Raw genomic sequence first — 13,374 nt, forward strand, 5'->3', positions numbered from 1 at the left:
TAATTAAAATAAATTGGGAATCCTGTGATAAGTTTCTACTGGTGGAACTGGATCTGTAACATCGCCACTTTGAAGACTAGTTTTAAGTTTTATAGCTAGAGTGCTCCAATTCTGTACTATGACCCTCTGGAAATCAAGCAAACTGCATTCTGGCATTGTACTGACAGGTTTCTAAGATAAGTAGGAAATGAAGCTGAAGCTAATATTTTTTCCTCTCAAATGTCAGAATGATATTAACCAGAAAAATAGTTAAATGTAAAATTCCTGGTGCATATATTTAGAAATGGTCCAAAATAATTAGCTATGTGTAGGACAAATTAAGGCCGTAATATAAATTCTCCCTTTTGATAAAATCTGAGTAGGGTTATAGTCCTAAACCCAAGCACTTCTTATGTTAAGCAGAAGAACGTCTGTAAGTTAAAGAATTAAACAAGTCATATAACGAGGAAGATGTAGGAACTGCTGGGTTTTGTTTAATGGTCCACAGCTCCCAAGAGAGATTTATCTGTCTTGGTGGCAGCTGTATTTATTTTTCTTTATGGGGCTCCTTGAGGATAGGGAGAATCGGATCATCCTTTGAATATCACTGTTTTTCTTCTTTTATCCAAGGATATGAAATGATGCCTCGATTTCAGTCCTGGATCCTACCGAAGGACAAGGAGAGCATGAAGGTGTGTGGCAGTGGCCCCCTTCTCCCACACAAGTAAGGGAGAGGGGGTGCTGGCACTCATCTTCCATGGCGGGCAAGCACAGAAGGAAACGTTTATGTGGGGGAGGAGTCACTAGGAGGCAACGTCTATAGTGAAAGAAAAATGGAAATAGTCATAGTACATTTATCATAGGTTTCTGTGAGGACTACTGAGGAAACATTTGTGAATCACATCCTTCAAAAATGTTAACTGCAACTGAGACTTCTGGGGGTGCGTGCTCCCAGATTCTTTCATTTCTGTCTTTATCTCTCTTATTTGATGCTGCTATACAGTAAAAATATGAATTATAAATCAAGAATATTTAAGCAAGTATTTCCCACAAAATGGAAGTGCAAGTATTTTCCACATAGTAGAAAGTTACTACAACTTTCAGTTTAGACCATAAGAAACTGAATTACTAACACCCAATTATTACTTTCCTGAAAGAGTAAACTTCTCATCTAAATGTCCACATTAACTTTGCAGTTTTTAGGCATTTTGGAATGGATACCAACTCCTTCCATGATGAGCATTCTTAAACTCCCATAAGCTCAATTGAAGTCTTTTCTTTCTTTTTTTTTTTTTACTAAGAATGTTTAATGTTAAACATATAAGTAGGCAGCTAAAGAGTCTGAAGATTCCATGATTTCCTGGATAGTAGGGTTGATTAAGGAGACATTTAAAAGCAATTTAGGAATTCCATGAAAAAGAACAGTTCCAAACGAAAGGCTTGTTTGCGACAGAAGCTGTCATACATTTAGTTTTTTTGTTTGCTATTTTTTTTTCTTTTATGTACAATAAGCAGATCATGTTGCAAAATTTTCATGCACTGTTCCACTAAATTGCTAACTTATTTACATGGCTGTCAGAAATCAACTTCAAATGTTGACTTACTCCATGCATAAGAGAGGTATGGAACTTCAAAGTTAGCAACATGAAAGAAAATTAGATTCACATCATTTCAAGAGGGACGAAAGGAAAATCACAATCAATGAACGGATGTACATGCACCGCTTGCCAGGAGGTCGGCACAATTTGCCAACGCCTTTGTTAGAGTGGAAGCAGATTCATTCGAGCCCATCAGTACTTTCCAAAGCTTATGGAATGATATTTTAAAAAATAAACGCATCGGCATATATATATTTTTAATCAATACTCACCATCAACTAAGTAACTACAAATTACCTATTCTTCTATTTTTTTTTTAAAATAGGAGAACATGTACTAGAACTTCAAACCACCTTACCAGATTTTAATAATGTTGCTTTGAAAATTCATCTTAAATCAGTTAATAAACACCAAATATCATTTTAACAGGAAATACCTAAAGGTACAATTGCCATCAAGAGAAAGGGCAAACTGAAAATCTAGTAATGTATTCAAAAGACTGTTAGAAAAAACTTTACAGTTTAATTATTGGAAGATTATAAAACTGCTTCAGCGCTTCTGTCCTGAGTAAGGAAGCTGTACATGTGAGGAGTAATACGTGAAGCTGTTAATTTTTCTATTTCCCTAGGGAGTAGGTGGAGAAGGGCTGGGAATTATGCTATGTAGATCTCCAATGGATCTTGGTTTATATGCCATAATAAATCCTGAATGGGTTGCTAATTAAATCTACTTCCTTTTTCAGTGCTTAAAAGACACTTTGACTCATGGAATAACTCACCATTCATATTCTTAAAGATGTTCAGGATGGGGAGGATTTGACGGTAATAGGGCACCAGAGCTTCACCCACCATCTCAGCCGACACAACCAGATGCTGGAGGACTTTGAGAGTGACGCAGATGACCTGTCGGTTTCGGAGGTTCAAGGCATCTACACAGTAGGAAAGGGAGCAAGCGGAACACAGAAAGCGTTAATTTCTACAATGTTAAGACAAAGTAGTGTCATAGACCGTCTAATTAAACTGTGCTCCACTGGGGATCACCAATGGGATGAGCCTTGATTATTACAGCTATGAATGATGTACTGCGCCTTGTCGTGCTATAAACAGGATCTAAATACATGGTTTATGTATTATTGTCCTCCCAACTTGTACTGATTCCTTACCAACCCTAAGAAAGCAGCTCATTGTCCTTCACAGAAGAGGCTGGTGATGTATAGGTAGCATGAAAGATAAAAGATCAGTTGGTGTCACTAGAGTTAAAGGATCCCACGAAGGTTGAGAACAGATAAATTTTTATGCAACAATCCCTTTCAGTTAGCAATGCATGCTATGCTTAAAACTACTGCTGTGAAACAAACATTTTAGGGGGAGAAGGGGCTTGGGTATGGTATGTGTAAGTAGAAACTATAGGCTGATTACAAACATTGAACATTGTTGGTAGAACTGATCATAAAGTGATTATATTTAGACTCTCAAAAAAGTAAGGAAGAAAAGCATTTTTTTGTTGTTGTCTTTTTAGGGCTGCACGGTGGCATATGGAAGTTCCCAGGCTAGGGGTCAAATCAGAGCTGCAGCTGTGGGCCTGTGCCACAGCCACAGCAACATGGGGTCCAAGTCTTGTCTGCAGCCTACACAACAGCTCATGGCAAAGCCGGATCCTTAGCTCAGTGAGTGAGGCTAGGGATCAAACCTATGTCCTCATGGTTACTAGTCGGGTTCATTACTGCTAAGCCACAAGGGGAACTCCCAGCAATTTTTTTTTTTCTTTTACTAACGTATAGTTGTTTTACAGTGTTGTTCTAATTTCTCTTGTACGGCCACATTTTTTTTTTTTTGTAAATGTTCAGAGCTTTAGAAGGAATACAAAACATTTTTAAAGAACAATTTTGAATGCACAGTAACAAGCTGTACAGCAGAGACAAAACAGTAGACAGTAAGTTATTCGGCATTCCCCCACTTTCAGGGTCTAACTTACTCCAGTAGGGAATGCAGAAGACCAGGACACTGATAACTGACTGTGCAAACTCGGCCAACTCACCCCCACTTTCTTGGTCTCAGTGCCCTTAACCATGGGAACCTATTATTTACTTTCTAAAGTGTGACTAAAAAAATTTCAAGATTTAGAATAACCAGATAAAGCATCTATTACGGAAGGACAAGGTGGTGACTGATATAGGGACTACTTCAGGACAAAAAAAAGGAGCTCTTAATTGTCATATTCTACCTTCTAAAGAAAAGACTGACTATGACCTTAAAGTATGTGCCACATACGGAGGTACAAAAGGAACCAGGCTGTCCAAAGGAACGATACCATGGTCACATATATACCTGTGAGTCAGTCCTAATATTGGTCTTGAACTCCAGCTCACATTTCCAGTAGCCTGCATCTTGCGATCACCTCAAATTCAGTTTATTCAAAAGATGAGTTTCCCCTCTAAACTTTATCTTTTTCCTATTTACCCCACATTTAGTATCCATACAACCAAGTTCCTAGCCAACGAGGGTCGAAACCCATTTCCCATCTTTCACATTCCTCATGTTGCAAAGTCATCTTGTTCTGTTTTTGGAGTAGCTCTTGAATTTCTGTCCTGTTCCCATCCTCACTACTCTTTTGGTCCCAGGGCTCCATCCTCACCAGCTCTCTTCTGGTCCTGGGGCTTCATTCTCACTTCCATTCCTCTGGTCCTGGAGCTCCATCCTCACCACCTCTCTTCTTGTCCTGGGGCTCCATCCTCACTACCTGTCTTCTGGTCCTGGTGCTCCATCCTCACTACCTGTCTTCTGGTCCTGGGGCCCCATCCTCATCATCTCTCTTCTTGTCCTGGTGCTCCATCCTCACCACCTGTCTTCTGGTCCTGGTGCTCCATCCTCACTACCTGTCTTCTGGTCCTGGGGCCCCATTCTCACCACCTGTCTTCTTGTCCTGGGTCTCCATCCTCACCATTTCTCTTCTGATTCTGGCCCTTGGCACTTCTTCACTGGAGCACTGCTATACTCCTAACCCACCTGCCTTCTTTCTATCTTTATCCGCTCCCTCAAGTTGTCTTTTCACACTGCTGCTGGATTAACCTCCTTAAAGCATATTTGATGATCTCTCCACCTGCTCAGAATTCAGTGTCTCCCTCATACCATTTCCTACAGAATAAAGTGAAAACTAGCCAGGCACAAGGGTGACAGGGTAAATTTCAACCAAATTAAATTCTCAATTAAAAATCCAACAACAAAAGGTACCATTTAGTGATTTTACAGCTATTCCCTCTGGACTCATTAGGAAGTTTTAAAAAATAAAATGTGATAAGCTTCATTTCCTCCAGCAGCAAAATGGGGGTTGAGGCATGAAAAACACCTCAGGGAAGCACCACAACTTCTGGTCCAGTTCAGCCTGCATTCCTATTTGGTCTGTAAGTAAACATGAATCCAAAGAAGAGATAGCTCAGCTTTAACTCAGGGAACCAAGTTAAATATAACTATGGAATTTGATTGCATGATGGCTCATTATTACAGCATTTAGACACACTGTAGGCCATACCATATATTCTGAAAAACAACTAAAAATAGAATGCTATAATTTAGACTAAAAGCTGTAGTAATGAGATATGCAAGAAGACAGCTTCAGAGAACCACAGTAAGTTGGAGAGGGAGAAGGGCAAATAGTTTTGCAGTCAGTAGTAGGGATCCTTTCTCTTGTCTTATCCAAACTAAAAGTTGTTTTGTCTTTTCAGGAAGCCAGAGGTTATCATTTAACAGAAGAGAAGTGGGAGTCTGCAGAAATGTCATTCTGAATATTATGGGCAGTGGGCATTCTTTCAAAGAGTCTACCAATGAGGCTTAACATGTTTAGGGTTCAGTACTGCACATATCTGTGTGTGATGGTTCATACACTAACAACTAACATGTACAGGGCACTTCTATATGCCAAGAATTAAACTGAGCACTTTACATATATTACTTTACTTAATCTGCATTTGTAAAATATTTATTGAGAATGAATTATGTATCAGTCATTGTTTTAGGAACTGGAGATAGAAGTGAACTAGAAAGATATAGTACTCAGCTCCTTTGGGCTTCCTGTATAGTATGGAAGAAGATACTGACCAAATATTACAGATTTCTGCTGAGATTTCATAAGAAGGATAGGATATTTAAGCAGAAAATCAAAGGGGGCATTCAGCCCAGTCCAGAGCATAGGCTTCCAGACAAAGGTAAGGACCTAAGGGATGAGTAGATGTTACTTAGGTGGAGAGAGGACAGCATGCTAGATTGCTCCCTCTTAGATAAAGAACTTCTTCTTTCATAAGATCTATTCCAGCTCAGAGAGAATAAAGTTCTGCTTAGTGATGTGGAAACAAAGCCCAAGACAGCAAAGAAACACTCTTAAAAATAGTTTTTACAATTGTGTATATGTTTTTCTTGAACTCATTTAGAAATGGTGGGAGGGAGTATGTCAGTATGTGTAACCATACATATAAAGGAGAGTGAGGATGTAACACTTTTCCCCAAGCTAAAAGATCTCTAGATCCTGTCTTGACTTAGTAACCCAGGAGAATCAGATGTTTAAGATTCTGGGTTTCTGTCTTTTCTCTCTCTCTATTCATCCCTCTGTCACACCCCATTCTTAAAAAGGACTCACAGCTACATCTAGCTAAATGTTTTATAAACTGCTTAGTGAGGAAGGGTTAGACATTGAAACGGAATTATATGAGTGTGTTGTTTTAATTTTTATATATTAAAATGTATAATTGAGTGTATATAATTTCATGCCATTTTGAGGGTTTAGCTTTTTTCCCCCCAAGAAAGCCTTTCTGTTGACACTATAAAGTTACAAGTAGAAGAACCTATTGAAATTATTAGAAGAGATAGTCATGTGGGCATATGCAGAGCCCAGCTGGTGATTGTAGAAAAGATTTTGGTAGCCATAGTGCCAACTAAATGCTGGCTTCTTTTGGAGTATGTCTATATCTTGCAATAAAACAGGCTGAAATATGTTTATCTACTATTACTGTTAGAGAAGAGTCTTGCCATGTGAAATATAATAAGTAGTAAATTTATACATTAATGATTAATATGATATCAAAATTTCTTGATTACATTTATCCCAGGCCATATAGCTAATTGATCACTTGAGGATAAATTGGTAATCTTTCTCACTACGGATAGTAATAATAGCTATTAGGAAATAATTATTTTATATAACAGAAAACCTGATTGAATTAACATGATTGTGACAAATATTACTGAACTGGCAATGACTGACAAGTAAAACGCCTGAAATGTTACTCTTAATGGCATCTAAAATGCAACCCCGAGTCATCCTAAAAGACCAGGGAATGGCTCTAAAACTTCAGCCGTTGCTGTGACAGAGAGCCACGGTGTGAACTATAAAAGCCCCTTAACTTCATCCAGGGGTTGTTTTATATTGCCCATTTCTACTTCAGTTCCTCTATTTTTCTTCCTCATTCTCAGGGAATTAAGATACACCATTAAGCTGGAAGTCTTTTTGTTCTTACTGTCCCAATAGAATTAAATAAAAAAGAGATTTTTTTTTGAAACAAAGTTCTTTTCTTTTGAAAAAGTATGTTAACATATATAAAGAGAATATGATTCTGTAGCTTAAAAGAGAAGATGTGTTTATTCTTGTGTTGATGGGCCTGAAAACTATTCTTAGGATGTAAGGGAGGACTTTGAACTCAAGATTTAAGGATTTGAAAAAGGTCTAACATGAGAAATCTACTGACATTATAGACCAACCAGGGGAACCTTTTTATTCAGAAAATTGGATTTCTATTGTACTGCTTACCGCTTTCATGTATAATCAACAAGACGGAGGTTCTGGATATATAGAAATTGTTGAAGAATAAGGAAAAATAATTTAAAGTCAAAATGGTAAAACTTATTCATCTTAGATGGTTATAAGTTACATGTATGATTTTCCTCCAGCATAAAATCCATTATTGCTGTGATATTTTTGCAAAGTGAGAACATTTTTCTGCTATTAGATATGATTCACCACTGTAGAATCAGGAAAGATAGAAATATTTCCACTTCTTCTAAAATTGGATACACCAAACAAAATGCAAAAGCAAACAATTCTAAAATTCTAAAATATTTTGGACACATGGTATAAATGTTAATATGCTTGATATACAAAATAGCTGCCACAAACCAATAAAGACTGAAACTGATCATTTTTAAAATGGGCAAATAATATAAATAGATAGTACGCAAATTGATAAATACAAATGAACAACTACTATCGCACAATGTTCAACTTCTTTGATAAATAAATGAAATGAAGCACTACTCTTTAATTTTGAATTTCATATTAACAAAAGTTCTGGAAAATTTAGTCCTCAGTATGGATATATGTTTGGGAAAAGAGGAACTGTCACAGACATGATACTGTAAACCCTCACAACCCTTCTACAACGTGCATAGAACACTTGACCCAGTGTTTTCACTTCTGGGCATTTAGTCAAAGGAAGTATGCAGCTGTGCAGCAAGAGCTTTAGGAAAGGGTATATTAACACTATTATTTATAATAAGAAACAATCTAAATGTTTCCAAAACACTGGCTTATTTAAGCAAAATCCAGTATATCCATACAATGGAAAATTATAGAGTTATTAAAGTCATAGAAAAAATATTTTAAAAATAGGAAAACCTTTATAAGATACAAGCGAATAACGAAGGAAGTTATAAAGCACATTTTCGCTATTCTCTCATTTTGAAAATACAATGTAAACACAAAATACTCGAGATTTGTAAGTTCAGATATGGACAATAGAGACTATATCTACCACTGGCATATACAGACCCAGGATATTATTCCATTTAAAAAATACCTTTGTATTTTAAACTGCTTTAACAATATATATCAACATCCTTTGCATATCTCTCTGTTACTCTTCATGATTATAACCTATTTTTTTTTCTTTTTAGGGCCGCACCTGTGGCATATGGAAGTTCGCAGGCTAGGGGTCAAATTGGAGCTATAGCTGCTGGCCTATACCACGGGATCCAGGATTCGAGCCATATCTGAGACCTATACCACAGCTCACAGCAATGGCAGATCCTCAACCCACTGAATGAGGCCATGGATCAAACCTGCATCCTCAGGAATACTAGCTGGATTTGTTTCCACTGCACCATGACAGGAACTCCCTAATTTATGTGTTTTATGTGGCAGAATTCCAGCCCTATCCCCTTATTCTTTCTCAATGTTTTTTTGATTATTCTTAACTATTTACATTTTGAGACAACATTTAGAATAATCTGGTCAGGTTAAAAATTATGCTTCACAATTCAATAAAATTTCCAATAAATTTAAAGAGTAATTTTGGAGAAAATAGTCTTCTTTCCATTAGGAACATGTATGTCTTTGATTGTTCTTATTTTTTATTAAGCTCTTTGGAAAAGCGTTATAATTTTTTTCATGTGTATTCTGGATATTTTCATTAGGTTTACTAGTATTTGAAACATTCTTAATTATATTAATATTTTAAATGATATATTTTTATTTTGCTATGTAAAATACATATAAATATTATTTAATCATTTTAACTGTGTGAGTCAGTGGTATTAGTTACAGTCACAATATAGTATAATATGATCACTATCTATTTCCAAAATTTTTCATCACCCAAAATAGAAACTCTATACCCCTTAAAAAACCCTCCCCCTTACTTCCCCTCTAGCCCTTGGCAACCTCTAATCTACTCTCTGTCTCTATGAATTTGCCTATTATAGATGTTTTAATGTATTTTTCTGTTGTTGAAATAATTAATAATTGAAATCGCCAAGACGAATATCATATTAGTCAAATTAGATTGAAACAGATATAAATTTTGCTACTTGGGGGGCACTAATCATATAAGTTTTTAACTTTCAGAATAGAAGAAATTCAAATTATTTTTTAATTAGAGTATAGTTGATTTTCAATTTTTTGTTGTATAGCATTTTGTTGTACAGCAAACAATGATACATATGTTTCCAAATCAAACTTGTTTCAAAATTATAGAAACTATTCTCCTTCCAAAATAGAACTCGATTGCTATAGAGATAAATATGATGTGGTATGAGTTCTCAATTAAAGCATCAGAGACTTAGATCATCTATTATAGACATGCAGTAAGCCTCCCATCAGGAAGCCTACAGCAAGCCCCCATACCGACTTCAGCTACAAGGGAGGCAGACACCAGAAGTAAGAGAGGCTGCAACTCTATTGTCTGTAAAAAGGTCACCACACCAAAAACCTGTAAAAATGAAAAGACAGAGAACTATAACTCAGATGAGGGAGAAAGAAAAAACCCCAGAAAATCAGCTAAGTGATCAGGAGATTCTCAGCCTCCAGGAAAAAGACTTTAGACTGTTGATGCTGAAGATGATGCAAGACACTGGAAATAAACTGGAGGCAAAGATGGATAACTTACAGGAAACACTGAGCAAAGAGATACAAGATATAAAACTTAAGCAAGAATAGGTGCAAAATACAATAAATGAAATAAAAAATTCATTAGAAGCAGCTAACAACAGGAGGCAGAAGAACAAATAAGCGAGGTGGAGGACAGACTAGTGGAAATCATGGATGCAGAACAGAAAAGAGAAGAAAGATTGAAAAGAAATGAAGAGAGTCTTAGAGAACTCTGGGACAATGTTAAAGGTACCAACATCTGTATTACAGGGATGCCAGAAGGAGATGAGAGAGAGAAAGGGACAGAAAAAATATTCCAAGAGATAATAACTGAAAACTTCCCTAACATGGAAAGGAACCACTCACTCAAATCCAGGAAGCACAACAGGTACCATAAAAATAAACCCAAGGAGGAATACACTGAGACACATATTAATCAAACTGATTAATAAAAATTAAAGACAAAGAGAAAATCTTGAAAGCAGTTAGGGAAAAGAAACAAATAACACACAAGGGAACCCCGATAAGGTTATTGGCAGATTTTTCAGCAGAAACTCTGCAGGCCAGAGTGAGTGGCATGATATACTTAACGTGATGAAAGGAAAAAACCTCCAACCAAGATTACTCTACCCAGCAAGGCTCTCATTCAGATTTGAAGGAGAAATCAAAACCTTCACAGATAAGCAAAAGCTGAGAGAATTCAGCAACATTAAACTAGCCTTACAACAATACTAAAGGGATTTCTCTAGGCAGAAAAGAAAAGACAGCAACAGGAAACAAAAATTCCACAAATGACAAAGCTCACCAGTAAAGGTATATATACAGTAAAGATACGAAATCATCCATGCACAATTATGCCACCAAAATCCGAAATCATGAGAAGAGGTGGGAACAAATGCAGGACACTGGAGATGCACTTGCAACTAAGAGACCAACAACTTAAAGCAATCTTGTATATATATATATATATATATACATATATATATATATATATATATATACTGACTCATATCAAAACTTCAGAATAACTGCAAACCAAAAATCTACAATTGATACACAAACAAGTAAGAAAAATCAACTCAACTACAACACTAAAGATAGTCATCAAACCAGAAGAGGAGAGAACAAAAGAAGGGAAGAAAAAAGGGCAACAAAAACAAATCCAAAGCAATTAATAAAATGACAATAAGAACATACATATCAATAATTACCTTAAATGTTAATGGACTAAACACCCCAACTAAAAGACATAGAATGGATACAAAAACAAGACCCATATATACGCTGTCTTCAAGAAACCCATTTCACTTCTAGGGACACATACAAATTAAGGAAATGACAGTATTCAGTTACCAAAATGGTCTCAAGGTTGTAGTCACTAGCATGATCTATTTAGTACTCACAACTTTCCAGACATAAAGGAACCTGAAGAACAGTGTAATCCAACACACTCTTTATCAGTCTTGTTGCAAACAAGATTGGGCCTGTGTCTGTGCTCCTTCATACTGAAGCCTCTAACAGTAATTGAGAGTCAATTTACCAGTATCCTGCTTTGTCAGAAAGCAGAGGAGGATTTGTCTCTTTGGAGCACCCTGTTCCCTTGTCCCTTCACTGCTGGCTCAGTTTAGCTTGAAGGAGTCGGCTGACAGATGGAATGATGACCAAAGGAAGGAGTTAGCCAGCCTTGGCACCATTCTTAGAGGAAAACTCAATGACAATCTGCAGTGACAAGCAGGCACTGCTTCTAAGAATTACAGTTAGGCTTTTTCTCTGGTTGAGAAAAAGTGTCTAAATTTGCTGCAGCTTTAAGATAACAGAAGTAGTGGACTATGAAGAAGGATACAATACACACAGGCTTTTCACAAAACAAGAAAGTTGAGAGCTATGCTACAAAATAGAAGATGGGTAAAAACATTAATTTTCGAAGAGGAGCTGCCCTATCCTCCCCAAAGAAGGAGTCTGAAAAACTACACATTGCCAAGCTTGACTTCAATATCTGGAACAATTCTAGGACTGATTATTTAAGCAAGCAACTTGGGGGCTCCCAGGAAAATAGCAGTGATTACCAGGAGTCAGAGTGAGCTCTCTGGAATGTCAGGTCAAGCTTACCTCATGCATTCTAATAGGTTTACTCATAAAAGTAGGTCATAAACAGACTATACTGCAAGGCATCTGGCAAGACCTCTCTTGTAGGCAAGGTACATAAATGGTTGAAAAGTTAGGTTTTTTATTTTTTCTTTACTGTGTGAATACCTGAATTTAAGTCATATGCCCTGATGGTTTGGTATCAACCTATGTGGCCCCTACTAGAATATTGTAGAGGTCCATACTTGACCTGGTCCAGTTTCCATCTAACATTTTAATTGTAACTTAGATGAAAGTTACAGAATCCAAATTTATCAATTTTTTATGACCCAAAGTTAGGAAGTCTGCAGAGACACAACCATGAAGGAATACTAAGGAGTTAAAAATAATAATGTGCTATTATTACCACTTTGATTGGGCACCATGATAAACCTCCTATTTGTATGATCTGTTAATTGTTACACAATGTCTGGGAAGTTGGTTTTATAATCCCCTGGGAAAGATGAAATAATTAATTTACCAAAACCACACAGTTAGTTAATGGTCAGCTGGGGAATGTCTGAATGAGCCCAAGGCCTGTGCTCACTGTGGTGAGACCCCACTTCTTCCTGGCATCCCACTAGATCCCAGTGGACAACAGTGCCAGACTTGGAGCCTGTTCAGGAGAAACATCCAGTGCTTCACAGACAACACAGGATCCAGCAGGGACTTTGAACAATCAGCCTAAATGTAGACTGGAACCTGAGCTCAAGTGGTCTGTTCTTGGAGAACAAATCATCGTAATGGAGCTAGGTTTCCCAGCATCTTCCGAGAAAGCAAGCAGCCCTCTGCAGTCGTGTCATTGCCTGATTAGAGCTCAGCTCTCACGTGGAAGGACAAAGATTCCCATAAGAGGTCTCAGCCTGGGTGACCAGACTCTGTGGCCATAGTCCAGACAGAGGATGATGGTGGTGGTAACGGTGGCCATAGTCCAGACAGAAGATGATGACGACATTTATCACAGACCACATCCCCTGCTAAGAGCTTAAAATGCATTGCCTCATTTAATCACTAAACCAATAGCCCATAGTTGGGTGCTGTTTTCATCTTAATTTTATAAACTGAGCCCCAAAGTGGTGCCTTGACTGATAGCTGGTATGTGGCAGAATTTGAACTGTGACCACATCGTCTGTCTGACTTCAGAGCCCTTGCTCTGAGCTATCCCACTATACGGGATGAGAGTTAGAATTTGTTTATTTGAGAATGGGAAAGGTGGTCAATATGTGGTGAATTCAGTTTGAAAACGCAGTGGTGCTATTTTTAG

The 13,374-nt window shown here is 37.2% G+C and overlaps 1 protein-coding gene across 2 annotated transcripts in view; it reads right to left on the minus strand.

The window, feature by feature from the left end:
- Positions 1 to 13,374, minus strand: part of PACRG (parkin coregulated) — a 500,701-nt gene that overhangs the window by 213,655 nt on the left and 273,672 nt on the right. For both annotated transcript variants that reach the window (XM_021071855.2, XM_085022303.1), the window contains exon 4: positions 2,356 to 2,505. In XM_021071855.2, the coding sequence (XP_020927514.1) occupies positions 2,356 to 2,505 (150 nt within the window). The remainder of the gene's footprint in view (positions 1 to 2,355; positions 2,506 to 13,374) is intronic.

Source organism: Sus scrofa, chromosome 1, assembly GCF_054392235.1.
Source record: "Sus scrofa isolate SSC_HxYL_T2T_F1_AM1 chromosome 1, Sscrofa_HxYL_maternal_Yorkshire_Landrace_v2.0, whole genome shotgun sequence".
Classification (NCBI taxonomy): domain Eukaryota; kingdom Metazoa; phylum Chordata; class Mammalia; order Artiodactyla; family Suidae; genus Sus; species Sus scrofa.